Raw genomic sequence first — 23,652 nt, forward strand, 5'->3', positions numbered from 1 at the left:
CGAGCTGGCTGAGGCGAGCATGTCGCCTCACCTGGGAAGCGCAGGGGAAGGAATCCCTTTTTTCTAGCCAGGGAACTGAGACACACAACACCTGGAAAATCCCGGGTAACTCCCACCCCAATACTGCGCTTCGCGAACAGGCACACCAGGAGATCATATCCCACATCTGGCGGAGGTCCCACACCCGCAGACTCCTCATTGCTGGCACAGCAGTCTGTGATCTGACAAGGCAGCAGCAAGGCGCTGGGGAGAGCGCCCGCCATTGCTGAGGCTTGAAATAAGGTAAACAAAGCTGCTGGGAAGCTCAGTGGGTGGAATACAGCAGCTCAAGGAAACCTGCCTGTAGCCAGACTCCACCTCTGGGGACAGGAGGCACAGATAGCAACAAAAGCAGCAGAATCCTCTCTGCAGGCATAGCTTGACTCTGTCTGACAGCTTTGAAGAGAGCAGTGGATCTCCCAACATGGAGGTTGAGATCTGAGAAGGGACAGGCTGCCTGCTCAGAGTGGTCCCTGACCCCTGAGTAGCTAACTGGGAGACATCCCCACTAGGGGGCAGTCTGACACCCCACCTACAGGGTGGAGTACCCCTGAGAGGAAAGCACCAAGCAAGAATCAGACAGGTACACTTTCGCTTGTTCAGCAATATTCTATCTTCTGCAGCCTCTGCTGCTGACCTGGGCTGAAGCAGGGTCTGGAGTGGACCTCAAGCAATCTCAACAGACCTACAGCTGAGGGTCCTGACTGTCAGAAGGAAAACTATCAAACAGGAAGGACACCTACACCAAAAACCCCCATCAGTACGTCACCATCATCAAAAGACCAGAGGCAGATAAAACCACAAAGATCTCAGAGGGAAACAGAACAGAAAAATGGAAGTCAAAAATAAAACACATCTCGACAAGGGGCGCCAAATCATCGCCAATATGAGGATCAAAGCTGAATGGGAGAATGACTTGTGAGATGAGAGAAACAGTCATCAAACTCAGAGCTAAAGGAGAATTACTTAAGCATAAAGAAAGCGAAAATCTTAAGTGGAAAATTGATGGCTAAAGTAGTGTCTAGAGAAAGGTCCGCGAAATAAAGAGATGAAAACATGACGAAAATCCCGATGACAAATCACAACAATGCCGGCTTCGATCAACTGGAAGAATTATCAGGTGGATCATCGTTAAATAAACCGAAAAGCTCCGCAAAAGAAATAGACAAAGCCTGAAAGAAGTGTGGGATTATGTAAAAAGGCCAAATCTACGTCTGATTAAGAGTGCCTGAAAGTGAGGAAAATGGAACCAAGTTGGAAAACACTCTGCAGGATATCATCCAGAGGAGAACTTCTAACCTAGTAGGGCAGGCCAACATTCAAATCAGGAAATACAGAGAGCATACAAAGATGCTCCTCGAGGAAAGGCAACTCAAGACACACAATTGCCAGATTCACAGAAGTTGAAATGAAGGAAAAATCTTAAGGGCAGCCAGAGAGAAAGGTCGGGTTACCCACAAAGGGAAGCCCATCAGACTCACGTGAATCTCTGGCAGAAACTCTGAAGCCGAAGAAGAGTGGGGCCAATATTCAACATTCTTAAAGAAAAGAATTTTAAGCCAGAATTTCATATCAGCCAAACTAAGTTCATAAGTGAAGGAGAAATAAAATCCTTTACAGATAAGCAAATGCTTAGAGATTTTGTCACCACTAAGGCCTGCCTTACAAAGAGACCCTGAAGGAAGCACTCCAGCATGGAAAGGAACAACCGGTACCATTGCAAAACATGCCAAAATGTAAGACCATCGAGGGCTAGGAAAGCGGCATCAACTAGCGAGCAAAATAACCAGTTAATATCATAATGGCAGGATCAAATTCACACATAACAATCTTAACCTTAAATGTAAATGGACTAAATGCTCAATTAAAGACACAGACTGGCAAACTGGATAAAGAGTCAAGACCCATCAGTCTGCTGTATTCCAGAGACCCATTTCTGCATAGAGACATACATAGGCTCAAAATAAAGGGATGGAGGAAGATCTACCAAGCAAATGAGAACAAAAAAAAGCAGGGTTGCAATACTAGTCTCTGATAAAACAGACTTTAAACCGTAAAAGAGATCAAAAGAGACAAAATAGGGCCATTGCCCTTAATGGTAGGGATCAATTCAACAGGAAGAGCTAACTCTCCTAAATATACATGCACCCAATACAGGAGCACCCAGATTCATAAAACAAAGTCCTTAGAGACTTACAAAGAGACAGACTCCCATACAATAATAATGGGAGACTTCAACCTCCACTGTCAACATTAGACAGATCAACGAGACAGAGAGAAAGTTAACAAAGGATATCCAGGAACTGAACTCATCTCTGCAGCAAGCAGACCTAATGAACATATAGAACTCTCCACCCCAAATCAACAGAATATACATTCTTCTCAGCACCACATGTGCCTCCAAAATTGACCATGTAATTGGAAGTAAAGAAAGCACTCCTCAGCAAATGTACAAGAACAGAAATTAAAACAAACTGTCTCTCAGACCACAGTGCAATCAAACTAGAACTCAGGACTAAGAAACTCAATCAAAACCGGCTCAACCACATGGAAACTGAACAACCTGCTCTGAATGACTACTAGATTTACGCATGAAATGAAGGCAGAAATAAAGATGTTCTTTGAAACCAATGAGAACAAAGATACAACATGCAGAATCTCTGGGACACATTTAAAGCAGTGTGTAGAGGAGATTTATAGCACTAAATGCCCACAAGAGAAAGCAGGAAAAGATCTAAAATTGACACTCTAACATACTTAATTAAAGAACTAGAGAAACAGAGCAAACACGATTGACTAGCAGAAGGCAAAGAAATAACTAAGATCAAGGCAGAACTGAAGGGAGATAGAGACACAAAAACCCTCCAAAAATCAATGAATCCAGGAGTTGGTTTTGAAAGATCAACAAAATTGATGACAGACCACTAGCAAGACTAATAAAGAAAGAAAAGAGAGAAAGAATCAAATCAGCCTTAATTAAAAATGATAAAGGGATATCACCACGACCCACAAATACAAACTACCATCAGAGAATACTATAAACACCTCTATGCAAATAAACTGGAAAATCTAGAAGAAATGGAATTATTTCCTGGACCTTACACTCTTCAAGACTAAACCAGGAAAAGTTGAATCCCTGAATAGACCAATAGTAGGCTCTGAAATTGAGGCAATAATTAATAGCCTACCAACCAAAAAGTCAGGACCAGATGGATTCACAGCTGAATTCTACCAGAGGTACAAGGAGGAGTTGGTACCATTCCTTCTAGAAACTATTCCAATCAATAGAAAAAGAGGGAATCCTCCTAACTCATTTATGAGGCCAACATCATCCTGATACCAAAAGCCTGGCAGGAACACAACAAAAAAAGAGATTTTAGACCAATATCCTGATGAACATCGATGCAAAAATCCTCAATAAAATACTGGCAAACCCAGTTCAGCAACACATCAAAAAGGAAACCATATCCACCATGAGAAGTCAAAGTGGGCTTCATCCCTGGGATGCAAGGCTGGTTCAACATTCATAAATCAATAAACATAATCCAGCATAAACAGAACCAAAGACAAGAACCATGATTATCTCAATAGATGCAGAAAAGGCTTTTGACAAAATTCAACAGCCCTTCATGCTAAAACTCTCAATAAATTCCGGTATTGATGGAGCGTGCCTCCAAAATAATAAAACTATTTATGACAAACCCACAGCCAATATCATACTGAATGGGCAAAAACTGGAAAAATTCCCTTTGAAAACTGGCACAAGACAGGATGCCCTCTCTCACCACTCCTATTCAACATAGTGTTGGGAAGTTCTGGCTAGGGCAATTAGGCAAGAGAAAGGAAATCAAGGGTATTCAGTTGGGAAAGAAAGAAGTCAAAATTGTCCCTGTTTGCAGATGACATGATTGTATGTTGAAAGCCATTGTCTCAGCCCAAATCTCCTGAAGCTGATAAGCAACTTTAGCAAGTCTCAGGATACAAAATCAATGTGCAAAATCACAAGAAGCATTCTTATACACGTAACAGACAAACAGAAGCCAAATCAGGAATGAACTTCCATTCACAATTGCTTCCAAAGAGAATAAAATACCTGGGAATCCAACTTACAAAGGGATATAAGGACGCCTCTTCAGGAGGAACTACAAACCACTGCTCAGTGAAATAAAAGAGACCCCTGGAAACAAATGGAAAGAGGAACATACCATGCTCATGGATAGGAAGAATCAATATCATGAAAATGACACATACTGCCCAAGGTAATTTATAGATTCAATGCCATCATCAAGCCCTGTGGGTTCTTACAGAATTAGGAAAGAGCTGCTTTAAGTTCATATGGAACCAAAAACCCAGCATCTTCGAACAATCCTAAGTCAAAAGAACAAGCTGGAGGCATCCACCTTTACCTGACTTCAAACTATACTACAAGGCTACAGTCACCAAAACAGCATGGTACTGGTACCAAAACAGAGATATAGACCAATGGAACAGAACAGAGTCATCAGAAATAATACCACACATCTACAGCCATCTGATCTTTGACAAACCTAGGAGAAACAAAAGAGAGAAATGGGAAAAGGATTCCCTATTTAATAAATGGTGCTGGGCTATTCACAATAGCAAAGACTTGGACTCAGCAAATGTCCATCAGTGACAAGATTAAGGATTAAGAAAATGTGGCACATATACACCATGGAATGCTATGCAGCCATAAAAAAGGATGAGTTTCTGCGTCCTTTGTGAGGGACATGGATGCAGCTGGAAACCATCATTCTTAGCAAACTATCACAGAAGAAGGCAAGCACGCGTGTTTCTCCCTCATAGGTGAGACTGGTCTGCTTGAATCACTTGGACTCAGGAAGGGAACATCACACACGGAGACCTATCATGGGGAGGGGGAGGGAGGGAGATTGCATTAGGAGTTATACCTGATGTAAATGGCGAGTTGATGGGTGCAACAGACTAACATAGCACAAGTATACATATGAAAACAAACCGCCATGTTATGCACATGTACCCTACAACTTAAAGAGTATAATAATAATAAATAAATTTAAAAAAAAAATAAATAAAATAAATAAAAATAAATGGTGCTGGGAAAATTGGCTAGCCATAGAGTAGAAAGCTGAAACTAGATCCTTTCTTACTCATATATGAAAATTAATTCAAGATGGACTAGATGCTTAATGTTAGACCTAATACCATAAAACCCTAGAAACCTAGGTAGTACCATTCAGGACATAGAGCATGGGCAAAGGACTTCATGTCTAAAACACCAAAAGCAAGCGGCAACAAAAGCCAAAATTGACAAATGGGATCCTAATTAAACTAAGAGCTTCTGCACAGCAAAAGAAACTACCATCAGAGTGAACAGGCAACCTACAGAATGGGAGAAAATTTTTTTGCAATCTACTCTATAAATCGACAAAGGTATATCCAGAACCTACAAAAGAACTCAAACAAATTTACAAGAAAAAAACAAAACAACCCCATCAAAAGTGGGCAAAGGATATGAACAGACATTTCTCAAAAGAAGACATTCATACAGCCAACAAACACATGAAAAATGCTCATCATCACTGGCCATCAGAGAAATGCAAATCAAAACTACAATGAATGCATCTCACACCAAATTTAGAAGCGGCGATCGACAAAGTCAGGAAACAACAGGTGCTGGAGAGGATGTGGAGAAATAGAACACTTTTACACTGTTGGTGGGGATTGTAAACTAGTTCAACCATTATGGAAAACAGTATGGCATTCCTCAGGATCTAGAACTAGATGTACCATATGACCCAGCCATCCCATTACTGGGTATATACCCAAGGATTATAAATTATGTACTATAAAGACACATGCACCGCGTATGTTTATTGCAGCACTATTCTAATAGCAAAGACTTGGAATCAACCCAAATGTCCATCAGTGACAGACTGGATTAAGAAAATGTGGCACATATACACCATGGAATACTATGCAGCCATAAAGGATGAGTTTGTGTCCTTTGTAGGGACATGGATGCAGCTGGAAACCATCATTAAGCAGCAAACTATCACAAGAACAGAAAACCAAACACCGCGTGTTCTCACTCATGGGGTGGGAACTGAACAATGAAGATCACTTGGACTCGAGGAGGAACATCACACACCGGGGCCTATCATGTGGGGAGGGGAGGGGAGGGATTGCATTAGGAGTTATACCTGATGTAAATGGCGAGTTAATGGGTGCAGCACACCAACATAGCACAAGTATACATATGTAACAAACCTGCGTTATGCACATGTACCCTACAACTTAAAGTATAATAATAAATAAATTTAAAAAAAAAAAGCATTTAGAATAACCAAAAAAAAAAAAATGACAATGCAGAGAGTTCAAAGGGCCTATCCTTCCACAAAAACACCAAAAACCAAGCTAAAACTGTCAAAATCAACTTTGTCGGAACTCCGGAAAACAGTCCAATGTTTACAGCAACCAGGCAAATATTGAATCCAGAAATAGGCAACTTAAAAACAGTAAAAGACCTTTGCAGCATTTAATCTACCTTTGCCCCACTCCAACCCCCTGGGTCAGCAGAAGTCCTGAAGATGGCAGTCCACATTCCCAGCATGGGAACTTGGTCTCTAATTTCACAGGGAAGAGAGCAGATCTTGTTCTCAAAGAGTCTGGTTTTCTATTTTGATCTGTCTGACATTAAGTATATGACTTTACTTCACCTAACTCAGAACTCTCTCAGAAAGAAGGGTGGCTACATGGAAAGTAATCCTGATAACACTTCGCCTGAGGGCAAAAGACTGCAGCTAAAGCCAACAACAGACATACTGAAACACTGGAAAGAAAAGCTTGGAAGAGATATTCTTTGAGGGGAAGTAAGGCATTGAAAGCTCTGGCATATACAAGAGAATTTAGAAAGGCAAATGCACGCCTGGGGAAGGATACATGCTCAAGGAAGACCTGAGAAAATACTAAATCCTCAAATTCTTACCTCTGGCTGATGTTTAGCCTCAGTGAGAGAGCAGGAAGTGGAGGCTAAGGCAGAGCTGCGAAAAGCTTAGCTAAGCACTGAAGGACTTTGCTAACTCAGAGCCAATATGCAGAGATGGACAGATTTTATTTTTATTCCTTCCTTTTATGGCTTTAAATATTCAATAAAATCTCTATCAACACACCAACTAAACAAATTTAAAATAACAGAGAGTTCTGATACCACACAGAACAAAGAATGCAATTAAGTAGTTTAAAACAGACACCAAAAATAGATTAGAAAAACTCACTAAACAATTAAACAACTACAACCCACAGTAAGAAACAAAAATAATAAAGAGAAAGAAAAATTGTTTTACAGAGCTATAATATTCAAAATGTCAAGTTTGCAACAGAAATCTATGAAGCATGCAAAGAAGATGGTATAGGCAATTCACCCACACACATAAAATGAACAGAAAGTGTCCTGGAAGAAGCACATTTGGAACATACTAAATACTTCAATTGGTTGTCTTAAGTATACTCACAGAGTTAAAGGAAATCATGGACAAGGAGTTAAAGGAAACCAAGAGATTATTGTCTCAAAATTTCAGAATATCAATAAAGACACAGAAATTACAAAAGTAATCAAACAGAAATTCTGGTGCTGAACAGAACAATAATTTATCTAAAAACCTCACTAGATAGTTTCAGCAGCAGATATGCACAGGCAGAAGACTCACTTCAGCATTTCTTACAAGACAGGTATATTGGTGACATACCCTTCACCTTTGATCTTGAAGGTAAGTACACTGAAACTATCCAGATGGACAAGCAGAAAGTAAATACTGTGAATCTATACAGATGGTCAAGCAGAAGGAAAAAAGAATGAAGAAAAATTAACAGGGCCTAACAGAACCATTGCATATAACTCAACTATATGTTTCTATAGAAGACCCAATTTAGATACTAAGACAAAAACAGGTAATAGGTTGAAATTGAGAGGATGAAAAAAGATATCTCAGACATCTCATAACCAAAAAAGTGGTACATGTCTTAACTAGTGCAAAAGAACTGTGGGATATCATCAAGCATACCAAATATGTATAACAGGAGTTTCTAGAAGGAGAGGAAAAAGAGAAAGGGGTAGAGAGATTATTTGAAAAAACAATAGGCAAAGAGTGCTAACTTTGATAAAGGACATTAATCTAAACAACTTAGAAGCTTCATGAGCTCCAAGGAGGATAAATGCAAAGAGATCACCAACAAAACACGTTATAATCAAACTGCTGAAATACAAAGACAAAAACAGAACCTTGAAGGCAGCAAGAGAGAAGCAACTCACCACATAAAAGGGTGCCTCAATGAAATTATTATTAACAGCTGATTTCTCAGAAGAAATTATGCAGGCCAAAGGCAATAGAATGACATTTTTAAAGCATTCAAAGCAAACATAAATGCCAACCAAGAATTCTATATACAACAAAACTACCCTTTAAAATACAGGTAGAAATTAAGAAATTTACAGATAAACAAACAGTGAGGGAGTTTGTCACCAACTGATCTGTCCTACAAGAAATGCTAAAGTGAGTCCCTCATGTAGAAAAGAAAGGACCACAGTAACTCAAGGCAATATTAAGAAACAAAGAACACTGATTAAAAAACAACTACATGGGCAAATACAAACGCCAGTATTACTGTATTTTGTTTGTAACTCCTCTTTTTATCCTTATGTGATCTACAAACCAAATGCTTACAACAAAAATTAAAAGTCTCTGTTATTGAGCACAGATGTAAAAATATAATTTATAGCCACAAAATAAAAGAGAAGGAACAAAGTTATATAGAAACAGTTTCTGTATACAGATGTTCCTCCACTTATAACAGGGTTACATGCCAATAAACACATTTTAAGTTGAAAATATCATAAATTGGAAGTATGTTTTCAATTTATAAAATGTTCAATTTACAATGTGTTTATCCAAACATAGGCCCCTCATAAGTCAAGAAGCATTCTGAATGTGTATCACTTTTGCACTGCTATAAAAGAATAAACATAATCAGTAAAACCACTGTGACTCAGGGACTATTTGTACTATTAATGCTAAGTCGATATTAATTCAAAATAATTTGTTATAAGTTTAATGGGTCAATTGTAAACTCCAGAATACTCATTTTATAAAAACCTAAAAGGAAATGAGAAACTAACAAAAACAATATGCTCAAAACAAAACAAAACAAAAAAAAACCACATACACACACACACAAAGGCATACAGAGGAAATGGAGAACAAAAAAACATAAACATATAAAACAAAACAAAATGGCAGGGGTAACTCCATACTTACTGATTATTTCAAATGTAAATAGATTAAAATCTCCAATTAAAAAACAAAAAATTGGCAGAATGGGTTTTTAAAAAATAACTCAACTATATGTTGTCTATAAAAGATCCAATTTAGATACAAAGACAAAAATAGGTAATAGGCTGAAAGTGGAAGGATGGGAAAAGATATTCCATTCATAAAGTAGTCAAAAGAGAGCTACAAGTCTTAGCTAATGCAATAAGACAAGAATAGAAAACTAAAGGTTTACGGTTAGGGAAGGAATAAAACTGTTCACAGATTACATGATTGTCTATATGGAAATTTTTTTAAAAAAATCAACAAAAGCTTCTTGGAACTAATAAGCGATTATACAAGATTTTTAGCATATGAGGTTAAATCACAAAAATCAGCATCTTTCCAATATTCCAAAAACGAACAAGTAGATTTTGAAATTAAAAGCACAGTATCACTTGCACTAGCACACAGAAAATGAAATACTTGCATATAAATCTAACAAAATAAATACAAACTCTATAGGAGAAAAACTACAAAACTCTGATGAAAAAAACTCAAACAACTAAATAAGTGGATACATACTCCATGTTCATGGATAGGAAGACTCAATACTGTCAAGATGTCAGTTCTTCCCAACTTGATCTATACACTCAGTGCAATCAAAATAGAAATGCCAGGAAGTTATTTTGCGGTTACTGGAAAACTGATTAAAGTTTATATTGAGAGACAAAAGTCTCACAATAGCAAACACAATATTGTAAGAGAATAATGAAGTTGGAGGACTGATAATACCTGACTAAGACATACAATAAAGCTACAATAATCAAAACCATGTGGTTATTAGGGAAATAATGGATACATGGATCAATGGAATGAAACAGCCTATAAACAGACCCAAATAAATACATGAAACTGATCTTTGACAAAGAAGCAAATGCAATACAGTAGAGAAACGATAATCTTTTCAACAAATAGTACAGGAACAGCTGGACAGCCACATGACAAAAAATGAATACAGACAAACACCTTAAACCAGTCACAGAAATTAAATCAAAATGGATCATAGACTTAAATGTAAAACACAAATTGATAAAACTCCTAGAAAATAACACAGGAGAAAATGTGATGACCTTGGGCATGTCATTCACTTTTTAGAAGCAACACAAAGACACGATCCATGAAAGAGAGAATTGATAAGTTGTACTTCAGTAAAATTAAGATCTTCTGCTCTGCAAAAGAAACTGTCAAGAGAATAAAAAGACAAGCCACAGATTTGGAGAAAATAGGTGCAAAACACATATCAGATAAAGACTTACCCAGAATAGACAAAGAACTCTAAAGCTCATTAATAAGAAAACAAACAACCTGATTATTAAAAGAAGTCCAAAACATTAACAGATATGTCATCAAAAAAGATATACAGATGAGCAAATGAAAAGATGCTCTACATTATATGTCATGAGGGAAATGCAAATTCAAACAACGAGATACCATTACATACCTATTTAAATGGCCAAAATCCAGAACACTGACAACACCAAATGCCAGCAAGAATGTGGAACAACAGGATCTCATTCACTGTTGGTGTGAATGTGAAATGGTACTCTGGAAGATAGTTTGGCAGCTCTGGCAAAGGTCACAGTGTGGGTCAGTGTCTGGAAATGAATGCCAGAAAACATAGGACAGGAAAGCTCCAAAATCTCCAAAGCCAGGACAAATCACAAAGTGCCTGATAAGTCATGAGCTGCTGTGTTCTAAAGGCAACCAACAGCTGCTAAAGGGCTCTGCTTAGGCATCTCAGTGACAGGATCATAATCATATTTTTAAAAAGCAAACTCAACTCCGGTAAGTAAAATATGAAAAAATGAGCAAGTCCAAATCCCTATCCTTACTGTCATACACTATTGGTAAGAGTCTATATTGATACAATCACATTGAAAAATTATTTGGCAGCAATCTACTGAAAAATCTGAACACATGCATATTCTATGACCCAGAAATTACACCCTTAAAACTGCATACTTACGTCCATCAAAAGCCATATATATTATTACAATATTCAAGGAAGCACTATTAATGATAGCCAAAACATGGAAACTGCCAAATATCCATCAACATTAGAACAGATAAATCACTTGGTATATTCACACAATGGAGTATCATACAATAATGAGAATAAACTATTCAGAACTGCATGGAATAATATCAGTGAAGTACACAAACATAACGTTGAACAAAAACCAGACATAAAAGATAAATACTGCATGATTCTATTTATTTAAAGTTGGAAAAATGTCACTATCTGTAAGAAGTCAGAAAAGTGTTACTTTAAGGGGTTAGAAACTGGAAGGGGACACAAGAGGGGCTTTCACTATTATCTCTATTTTTCCAGTCAAGGAAGCCAAAATTCATAGGTAAAATTACTTACAACTAGTAAGTTGTGGAAATGGCATTCAAATCTATGCCTGATTTTTAAAAATACATAGCCATGGGCTGAAAATGACCTAGAAAAACTGTCAAAGTGTTCTTCAACCAATGTTTATTGTCCTATGCCTTTATGCACACTTACTCCACTGCTAATAGTGCCTTTTCTTCACTGATAACTTCCCTGTAAACACCTGCTTATTATTTCTACTATGAAACCCATTCCCAATCTCTCCCCATATACTTAACAGACTCAGTAATCAGGTGTTTTGTCTCTCTCAATACTTTTTAAAATATATATATATATATTTTTTATATATATATATAATTTATAGAGTGCTTATTAAAATCAGGCATTTTACTGGTCTTTTCCCAATAAGGATAAAGGGGTTCCAAGATATAAATAATCCAAGGTCACATGTCTAAAAAGCATTAAAACTAGAATCAAAATCAAAACATTCTGAATGCAAATCCAAAGCTCCTTCTATTATGTTTCCATCTTTCAGCTTATCTTATTGCTGATAATCTATTTATCTGCTTTAACCTCAAAATTCTTATTTCTTTGGAAGCTAAGAGTCTCTACTTACCTTTATAACATCTGCCCTAAGCCAAGTGCCCAGCACACAATAGGTACTCAACAGGCATTTTTTAAAAAGAACTAAGTATAGTAGCCCCCACTCATTATCCATGGTTTCACTTTCTTCAGTTTCAGTTAATCACACAGTCAACCACAGTCCAAAATATTAAATGGGAAATTCCAGAAGTAAACAACTCATAATTTTAAATTGTGCACTGCTCTGAGTAGCATGATAAAAATCTCACATGGTACAGCTCAGTCCCAACCAGGACATGAATTATCCCTTTGTCCAGCTTCTCCATGCTATAGACACTCCCCATCCCTCAGTCACTTTGTAGCCATCTTGCTTATCAGATCAACTATCATGGTATCCCAGTGTCTGTGTTCAAGTCACCCTTATTTTACTTAATAATAACCCCAAAGTGCAAGAGTAGTGATGTCGGCAATTCAGATACATCACAGAGAAGCCATAAAGTAGTTCCTTTAAGTTAAAGGGTGGAAGTTCTTGATTTAATAACAAAAACCAAAGGTATGCTGAGCTTGCTAAGATCTGCAGTAAGAATAAATCTATCCAAGAAATTGTGAAGAAGCAAAGAGAAATTTATGCTAATTTTGCTGTTGAAAATGCTATTGGTGAGAAAATGAAAAAGAAACTATTCTGGAAAGTCACAAAGTTTATACAGCTATGCTTGTTCAACAGAATAGCCATTACTGACAAGTAGCTATTGGAGACTTAAAAAGTTGCTACTCCAAAGTGAGATGTGCTGTGAGTGTAAAATACATACTGGATTTCATAGACAACAGTACAAATGTAAGACTGTAAAATATTTCATTAAATAATTATTTAATAATCAGAAGCTAAAATTCTAATATTCTGGAATAAATTAAGTCCATTTTATTATTAAGTTAATTTCACTTACTTTTTAAAGTGGCTACCAGAATATTTTAACTTACATCTGTCATCTTTATTTCACGTTACATTTCTGTTGAACAGCATTGTTGTAGGGGCCTTTTTTTCTCCTTACTCAAGGACATAATCTAAATTGTCCCTAATTGAGACTATTAAAATGCACAGTGTGAATAGCCCATGTAATTGCCATCATTTGTCCTGGGTTCCACATCAATAAATGAATTTATTATTCTTTCTTCTTTTGCACGAGTGTTGTAAGACTGTGTCAATGTTCAAAGAACGTATTCCAACCTTTCCAATGTGCTTAACAATTAACCTTGATACCACCATTGTTTAAGTGACTGCTGTGGGTCTGAATGTTTCTGTCTTCCCGAAATTCTTATGTTCAAATTTGTAGTATAATATAATTATTTCTGTTTACCTTCACAGCCTGTGACGTCTTCCCTCCGTTCAAACTGCTTGTTTCATGTCTCTTTATAGGAAATGTTCCTCTTGTCTTGTTAAACTCATACCCTCTTCTTAAATCTCCTCCCAAAATTTGTTTTTTTAAGCAAGGAAGAATGCTTCACAGGAAACGTTACTCCCTACTCTCATTCCGGTTTACTGTTCCCTGTGTGTAGGCACTATCAATAAATGTTGAAGGAAACTCAGAACTGCATCAAGCTGCATAAACCCACATATGTTCTTTGCTGTTAAGAGAAAAAGAAAAAAAATTGGAAGTGCCAAAAGTGTTTGTTTTCTGGAGAGGAAAAAATTAAGCAGGAAAAACTTTAGAATGTAAGCTACACAAACATTTTTTACCCGTTCTAACCAATGAAGAGCCAAGAAAAGTTGGGACAGAAACCACAATGTACATTCTTCTCTGTTATGGACTAAATTGTGTTCCTCCAAAATTCATGTGTTGAAGTCCTAACCCCCAGTACCTCAGAATGTGACTCTGTGTGGAGAAGGGATCTTAAAGGAGATGATGAAGTAAAATGAGGTCCACAGGGTGAATCCTTAATCCAATATGACTACTATCCTAAAGGCAGTCCTAGCAAAACTCATGCTCTCCTTTCTGAAAAAAATGTAGACTTAAAATTGTTTAAAAGGCAGAATGAATCTTTTAATAATTGGACAAATATTGTGTCAAAAATAATAAGCATACAAAAACAAAAACCATCAATCCAATCTGATATCTAAAACAAGCAACTGTAGCACTACTGTGTTCCTAATGCTTACATTTAGCTCAAGCCACTAGGAGAAACAATCATAACAAATGGACAGTCCTTGAGTAAGAATTAATACCGGACCAACAGTGATATTTTCTCATATACTTTCAAAACATACACACTTGAATTTTATAATTCACATGATTTTGCTTTGTTAATATCAAGAAAACAGCATATTTTTTATAAGCTATATGATATTTTCAAAATCAAAACCAATCTTCTCAAACACTACTTAATTTTAAAAGAGGAAATAACTCGATTTTCTTTAATGATAAGCTGGCATCTCAACACAAAAGGGTCTGCCAGAAAATCAGTGCTATATAAGACATACATCAATTTCTTAAGCATTGATATGAAGCCTTTCTCTGGTCTTTAAAGTAGAAACTACGTCTTATTCATCTTATCCTGAGTGCTAGTAATTACAGTCTATTATTATTAGCAGCATTATGTTCTATAAAGCCCACACAAACACTGAATCAGCAAATACTTGACCAAAGCTTGCTCCTAGTGGAAATACAAGGTTAGGTTCCTACAAGCCTTTAGTGACATTTTCATCAACCAATCAGTACATAACCTTACTCTGCACACGCACATGTCCACAAATGACAGTGAAAGCACTGTGAGGACTGGGGTTACAAATCAATTTTAGTGAGTAAGCAAATGAGCAAATACAAAATTCAAAAATAATGAGAATCAACTATACTTTCACACACTAAGCATTCAATATATGTTTCAGAATCAAAGGAACAGACGGATAAAACTATTATGTTACTGAGGTGCTTTCATTACTTCTAGTAATTTCATTATTTTGATCGCATCTAAGACACTTATATGACACCGAATCTTCCAGCTGTTTGCGAGCAGAACAGCAACCTGAGTCTCTGGGAACCACATCTGTCCTCTGCCTTGCTTACCTTACAAAACAATTGATTTCATTATTTATTTTACTAGATCTTTGCTGATAAATATGAAAATACTGGAGAAGCACACACCATGCAATTCTCTAGGAATTTAAGTCCCACCAATAGACTAGAACAAGAAATTACACACCACTTAGGCATCATCAATGAGATACTCTAAACATTCCTATGCTTGAGAGTCAGTATCACTGCTACGGATAATGTTATCTTAGTGAGACAGGCCAGAGTTCCTAAGACAGTTCTCTTCACATTTTGTTCTTGGAGAGATAGTTCTCTAATTTGTGACCTTAGCCATTTTAACACATTGTGACACTCTTTGGAAGCATTACACTTCACCTCTTAGGCAAACTGATTTGGCTTTTAAAAAGAAATCCCCATTCATAAGTGTTTAGTACCAGTTGACCTGCTTGTATTTATTTTCTGATAATCCACAGTCATGCTACACTGTTTGAAGCTGTGCAGCAAATACTTCAAAAGTTTCTATTCACTTGTTCACACTATAGCTGTTCCACTTCAGATCATTCGTTACACAGCCCCCAACTTGCTATGCTGCTGTCAAACATCTTGTTCCTCTACTTTAACAGCTGCTAATTCTTTCTTAACATTTAGGAGCCAAATTGTCCCTAGTGACTAAGAAATACTATGAGTAGAAACACAGGCATCTAAGCTGTGCACCCTACTAACATGAACTTACTGCACAGAGCAGTGAAGCACGGAAGAATTGTGTCCGCTTATCTTTACATCAGAGAAAGATTTAAACATGGCACTTCCGCTTTCTTGAAAGTTTCATGTATATATGTCACCTATTACCTCTAAAACTCTAATTTCCTTCCCTAATACTTAATCTTTTCATGAAAGCAAGTTTAGTGCTTGAAGAAAAGTGGCATTATTATTCTGGTCTCTATGGCAGCATTTAATTGAAAACAGAAAATTATAATTATCAACGATGACTACCAAGGTACTCTTAGTTCTACCATTTACAGAATTTTTGAAATAAGTCACTTAACATTTCTATGCCTCAATTTCCTCATTTGGAAAATGGAGATAATAATATCTACACCTCATACATGAAAATTACTTTAAAAAATTCAGAAAATGGCAGCTCTTATTACCACCTAAGTATAAAAAAATTAGTTTATACCTAGTCAACAAAACATTCATCAAAAGATCCAATATGACATTGTTATAAAGTGGTTTCTGTAAAATACCTTAATTCAAAAATGTCATTTTAACAATTCAGTGGCATTTCTAAATTACTAAAATATTTTCTTTTGCTTCCTTGGTAACAAAAATGTAAACATTAAATAGTCACTCGGCTGGGTGCCGTGGCTCACTCCTGTAACTCCAGCACTTTGGGAAGCCAAGGCTGGAGGCTTGTTTGAGCCTTAGGAGTTTGAGACCAGCCTGAGCAACAAGGTGAAACGCTGGAGGCTGAGGTGGGAGGATCATCTGAGCTCAGGGAGGTTGAGGCTGCAGTGAGCCATGATCGTGCCACTGCACTCCAGCCTGGGCAACAGAATGAGACCCTATCTCAAACAAACAAAAAAGCAGTAATCCTCAGCTTTACTTCCAGTATGTCTCACCGTTCTGTAGAGTGCTAATTGTAATCCACAATTCTCACTGCCAACTTTGTTCAAGTAGCGTTCATGTTAAAATTTCAAGTTTAAATGACAATGCAAAACTGGCTATATTTCACTAATCTGAGCTAATCTCATAATTAATTACGAAAAGTTTTATATATAATACGCTATTTAGATTTTCAGGTCTTTCATCCTGGTATAGGCACTTTGGTCTACCCTTTTCCACAAGGCAGCCATAAAATTACAGGTTTGTAATTATCTTCATTCTTTAGGACTTCAAAAGGAGCCCATAAAACAATTAAACGACATTTTATGGAATAATGTACTGTGCAGACTTTTCACTATGATGACAATTTGGCCGTAGAGCATGTTCATGATGTCTGGATTTTTTTTTTTTTTTTTTTATCAGTAGAGAGAATGTGTTTGGCATATGCATTAGTAGACTACTACTAGTCTTGAACAGTTCCATCTCATGAATCTAACATTTTTCATATTTCAGTATCAATGCAAACAAGTAATTGAGATAAACAGCTTGTCAGGCATTAAGTGTTACTGAAATGACCCTCGTCTACATTTAGCTTTCCCCCTCCTCATAGATTTATTAAGACAGGGTTCATTGTCCAAATACTGGTGACAGAGTTTAAAAGCTTATATATGAGATATATTGAACTCTGCCTTTCATCAAATTTGCCACACTTACTTTCTCACCAAAAAATGCAAAAATTCAAAGTCTTATAAGTGGCAACGAACTGATCATCAAATGTTATGTATAAATGAATTAAACGTATATTTGCTAGCAAACATTATTCCTGCCAAACAACTCAGAAATAATACCAAGCCATTTAAACAGACAGGAATCTGGCCTACAGTCAAGAAAAGCAATTAAAAAAAATATCTCAATAGCTGCTTTTTCAAACAAAGAGTCTTTTCCCCTGCTCTGGCACAAAATTCGGGAAAAGAGCCAAGGTGCTACTTCTCAGCCCTTTGACATCAGGGGAAGACTGTGTGCGTCAGCGGGCCCAGTAGGGACCCCTGGCTTATGACAATGTGCCATGTGCTTCTTATCTTATCAGCTTATAGTGCCTGGCACTTCAGCCATTACTGTGTGAACCCTGGAGGAAGGAAGGTGTTTGTAATTGTGAGAGTGTAGGTTAAAGTTAGGAGCTAAGCAGGTTTTAGCAACTTATTAACAAAACAAACCGTCCAACATATGGCATTAATAATAATAAAAGCCTCTGCCTTCAAATTCAAACTTAAGAGAAAGTGAGTTTTTTTAAAGGGGTGTTCTAGCTGCATATGGGAACCACTTCCCCTCCTACTTATGCAAATAAATGTCAAAGCTGTAGTTTCAGAACACTGACTCCATTACCTTATTAAAAAAAGAAAAAAAGCAATTTGTTAGAAAATGTATGTGTGCCTTTTATATTAGCTCTACTAAAAACGGTGCTGGGGCAGTGAAATCCCGTCTCTACTAAAAATACAAAAATTAGCTGGGCGTGGTGACGGGCACTTGTAGTCCCAGCTACTTGGGAGGCTGAGGCAGGAGAATGGCATGAACTCAGGAGATGGATCCTGCAGCGAGCCGAGATCGCACTACTGCACTCTAGCCTGGGTGACAGAGCGAGACTCCATCTCAAAAAAAAAAAAAAAAAAAAAGGGGGGGGGTGCTTGGGGATTGGGAATAGGTTAACTGCTTTCAAATGCTGGCCAATATTTGCAGCTCTAAACACAAGGCAGGGGAGAGAGTTCCAGCCACTCAGGCAAGTGGAGCTCAGTCACACCAGTGAATTCAGGATTGAGGGATCCAAAGAGAATCTGCTAAAGACACAAACTGTCTCATAAAAACTGTTTCACCTCAATATTAATCTTCAAAAAACCTATCCTTGACTTAAAAATCATTTTAAAACAACTTAAAAATACTCAGAGAAATGTCACACTTGCTATTTGAAAACTAATCTGGTCAACGTAATCAACACATTGTAAATGACAAAAGTAAGAGTTTTACTTACTAGTCTCAGCTCAGACTGTACATTAAAAAGCTCTTTATTAAAAGTGAGAATGCATTTATTCCATAATTTACAAGTATCTCAAACTAATACACCTCATAAACTGTCATCCTGGTTATACAGCTAATAAAACAATAGATTTCCGATATTACATTATAACTGTTTATTATTCCCTCAAGCTTACCTATTAAAACAGGGTATGATTCATTTGCTCCCTCCTCTATGTGGGTTAGAGGTCATGCCGTTATAAACCACGAATAAGTAGAAAAATTATCTACTCCCTCCTGTGACAAAATTCCCCTCTCTGATGACACCATCCTATCCTTACACCTCATTCTTCCTTTCCCTACTTTTGAGTCAGGTATTTGCCCTCAACTGTACACTGTGGTCCCTGTTCATCTAGTTTCTCTCCCATTTGAATTAACTTTGCCTCGCTATTGAGTTTAAAAACCGTTGCCAATTACTGCAATAACACCTCAGCAAGCACCACAGAATTCTTTGCTTAGTCCCACCCCACACTAGGGAAACCTAATCATTCGAGTTTTGTGACCTGCATTTCTAACTGGTTAGAGAAAAATGCAGTCATGTCAATTCTTTTCCGTCTCTTAGATGGATCCCTATATTGATCCCACAGCAGCCGGACCAAGACTGTTCCATTACTCCTAAGCATCTGGACATGGCATGATCACCCTGACACATGACGTAGCCTTTTGTTACTCAGAGGATCCTTTATTTTTCCTCTGCAATGTTTCTCTGAACCTCTACCCACTTTCTAGCTTCTCTCCTAACTCAGCTGGCTCTCTTTTTTGGTTCTTGATTCCTTATTTTAATTGCTCACTTACTTATTTCCCCTTTATGTCTCATGTCTTCAAACTCTCCTTGCCCCTTTTAATGTAAAGATTTCTAAGACACTCATACTTCCACCAATCCTGAAACATGATTCACAACAACAAAATGTCCTTCACACCTGGTAAACCCACCACACCTTCTATTTTTCTTTCACCATCAAAGTCAAAAGAGTAGTCCAGTGCTTATTTTAATGTCCTTAATTCTAATTCATGCATTAATCATCACCCAATGATTTCATTCCCCATAACTGCATGAAAATCATTTTTTGGTTAAACCAGCTTTCCAAATTGCTAAATATCATTATCGCAGTCTTCATCTCCCTTGGTCTCAGTAGGATCAGATATTGTTAACTAATCCCTTAGTTTCTTGGAAATTTCTCCACATAACATAGTAAAGCAGGTCATTTAGCCAATAATCAATTTGCCTAAAGCAAATATGTAACCACCCTATGAAAAATAAAGGGAAAAATCACCCAACTAGAACATCACAGAAATCCTCAAAAGCCATTAAAACTAACCCATCCAGAATGAAACACTGTAAACTTTTTTGGTGCAATGAAACCCTGTCAATGATATTGTAGGGGTCTTGAGTGAACGTTGGCACCAAAAAGACTCAAGGTGTGAACCAAACAAAGTTTTCATCAATTGATAATTTTAATGAATTGGCAGATCAAAACAGAGCTACAGAGTACTAGTTTGCTTCCTGTCTATCTGAATGTCCCTTCTAAATTTCTTTTGCTGGCTTAGTGTCCTCTACTCACCTGTTAAATGTTGGGATTTCCTCTCTTCTATCCTCATTCTACATTCTTTTCCTTCAAAGTCTTCTCTACCCCCATCTCTTCAACTGTAACATCTCTGTGGATGACTTCTATATCTATACCATTAGCTTCTAAACAAAAACAAAACAAAAAAATCAAATAACTAACAGATAATTCTCAGCATGGCTACACCTTAACCTACTAGAATCTTCTCCCTCTTCTCCTCCTTCTCCTCCCTCTTTCATATCCCATCTCTTTAAATGAAATCATCCTCTTAATCACCTAAACTAAATATCCCAGTCATCCTCCAATCCGCCCTCTTCTTCAATCCCTAAATGCAAATCACTGATTTCTGTTGACCGTACCTTCAGTGTTTCTGCCTCCTTTAAACCGTCTTCACTCCCACTGCTATTGTCTTTGTTCAGACAGTTAGCCATTATTTTTCCCTCTCAGGGAAGGTCACCATCTCCAGTTCAGAATAAATCCTGATTTGCTAAATCAGTCATGATAATACTCTCCTTCCCTGAAAGTTGTTAGTTTAGCTCCACACAGAAAAGTCCACTCTTCTTCCAATGTGCATACCAGGCCTACAGCCAAAGAGCTGATCTTGCCACCATCAAAACACAGTCCATTAGCAAAGTGGGAAGGGTAAAGAAGCAGATCCACGGGTGTGAGTTACTAAATCCATCAATCCTGGAGTTGCCCTTCCTCAAAGGCTCATGTTTTGTGATGCAAATTTTCCCTATTGTGTAAGTAATCTGAAGTAGGGTTTCTGTTACTTGCAGCCAAAAGGTGCTCTAACTGAGCAGACCCATGCCAGTGCACAGCCTTCTCCCTCAACTTGCCTTTCTGGTTTCAGGGCTCCTGATCAATCTTCCTTAACACTACTCTACTCTCAGAAGTCCTCTCCTGGGGGACGTGGAGTGATCCCTGGGCCCAAAAGTCTGTGACCAGCCCATGCCCAGCTGGCATTCCAAGACCTTCCAGGGCAGCACTCAACACTCCATACTCAAGAAATTCTGAGAAGTCTTCTAGGGCTTCAGCACAGCAGGAAGCTGGGACCACTCAGCTGCTGAATGGGCTGTAAAGGCCCCATGCCCCCAAGGGCACAGGCAACCCCCATCTCTGGGTGCCAAGCCAAGGAGCTGCCAATGGGCTTTACACCCACAGTTCTGGAGTCCACCTGAGGCACTCCTCCACCCCGGGTCCCCTCACTCTTGGAGCTCCCCACACTGGGCCCCCTGCTATGAGTCCCGGCCTCCCTGCCGCCATCCACTTCAAGACTCGATTAGAGCAGCCCTCATGCAATCAGTAGCCACAGCCAAGGTGGCATGTGACAGGTGGGCACAGGCACTTCTGATGACATCATGCCCACCCCAGAAACTCCGCCCACCTGCTTCCGGCCTGGGCTTCCTTGGACGGGCGGGAAACTTCCTACGGCTGGGGAGGGCCCAAGACCCGAGTCCAGCAGCTAGAGGACGCAATAGAAAATACACAAAACCAGAGAAACCCGGGAAACTCTCTAAACATGGACCCTGCCATTCCTTGCACGGGGTCACCTCTGTGGCATCTCCACGGGCCTCTCCTCTCCCTGGCTAGAGACAGGAACCAGGAGCGCCCGCTGGATAAGCCATGACCTTCAGTTCAGTACAAGCAGGAAGTTCCCGCTTTATTCAATCCGGACCGACTTCCGGTAAATACGTATATCCCAATTGTGGGCTGAATCGCCCAGATGCTCAGGGCTGCCAACCTCAGTCTAAGGGAAACCCAGCATCTCTTTTAGTTCAACAGACAGCAGCTTTTCTTCTTCTCTGGATGGCTGCACTGTCAAGAGCTTTTGTTTGATTTTTTCTTTCCCCCCAATGACAAATTAAGTCAAGATTCTGTAAGGGTAAACTTACTCCTCCCCACAGTCCCTACCCTCCCTGAAAGAATCCAGAAGTATTGTTGACTGTTATAGATTACCTTTTGTAAATGCTACAACGTAATGAAACAACATGATAGGTGCAAAGTCCACTTTAACCAAAAGAACGACACTCTGTTTCAGATTTTTATTTTAAAAAATCTGATCAGTTCCTCACTGTTCCAGAACAAAGAAGAAAAACAGAGTATGGAAGCATCTCCACCATCTGGCCCCAAACAACCTTCAGCTCCAGCTATTCTCCCCATTCCTGTGGTCCTCAAGATTTCCGTAAAACCCACACCTACACCTCGACTCTTTCCTACTAAATGCATTTGCCCTTGTTGGCCGCCAAACTCTTTTTCTGTTTTTTTCTTACATGGTATAATATAAAGTCAGTCTCTCCAATTTATTTCTACCCATTTCTGCCTTACTGTCCCAACTGCCCAAAAGTTAATCATGCATGTATTGGGCCTTTGCTAAATAATGATAAAATAAAACTACTGCTTGCTTCCCTTAAGGGAAGATAGACCACAAACAGCTACAAATCAGTGGGATAAAAAGTTCAATAACTGTACATGAGGTCTATAGGAAAAGGAAGAAAAGCAACAGACTAGGTGAGATACTAAGGTCAGAGAAGCTTCTCACAGACAAATGGACACCCAAATTTAGCCTTGTAATCCACTAACAGACAAGATGGAAAGGGCATCCCAGACAGGAGGAACAGCACATACCCTCCCAAGAAGGCACGAAGGATCAACCTTTTCAGAAATTCAAAAATTACATATGATAAAAGGCATGTGGAAGAGGTGGAGGATAGGTGCTCAGAGTAAGCAAAGGCAGTTTAAGGATACGTATGCCATGCTAAGGACTTCAGAATTTTATTTGTAGGTGGATGGAAATACGCAGGATTTCACCTTGAGAATGACATAAGCAGATGTGGATTTTAGAATGCTCTGTACTCCCATCGAAAGGATTGATTGAAGCCAGGAATGCCCATTAGTCAGCCACTGCAGCAGTGCAGTTGAGAAACAGTAGTAGAATAAAACTGATAATTAAATGGCAGGCTGACAAGACTAGATGACCAGTTACATGCACAAGATTAGGGAGAATGACAGGGAAGATTCAAGCCCTCCCTGACTCTTTGCCGTCTCTCATACCTCATATCCATACC

At 38.3% G+C, this 23,652-nt stretch overlaps 1 protein-coding gene across 9 annotated transcripts in view; it reads right to left on the reverse strand.

The window, feature by feature from the left end:
• The window catches only part of PDE10A (phosphodiesterase 10A), a 665,278-nt gene that overhangs the window by 228,082 nt on the left and 413,544 nt on the right, over nt 1-23,652 (reverse strand). For 3 of the 9 annotated variants that reach the window (XM_021936908.2, XM_021936907.2, XM_021936906.2), the window contains exon 2: nt 20,582-20,709. The exons of the other annotated variants lie outside the window; for them this stretch is intronic. In XM_021936908.2, the coding sequence (XP_021792600.1) occupies nt 20,582-20,618 (37 nt within the window). In that variant the 5' untranslated portion in view covers nt 20,619-20,709. The remainder of the gene's footprint in view (nt 1-20,581; nt 20,710-23,652) is intronic. 9 annotated transcript variants of the gene reach the window in all.

This window comes from Papio anubis, chromosome 6 (genome assembly GCF_008728515.1).
Source record: "Papio anubis isolate 15944 chromosome 6, Panubis1.0, whole genome shotgun sequence".
Taxonomy (NCBI): Eukaryota; Metazoa; Chordata; class Mammalia; order Primates; family Cercopithecidae; genus Papio; species Papio anubis.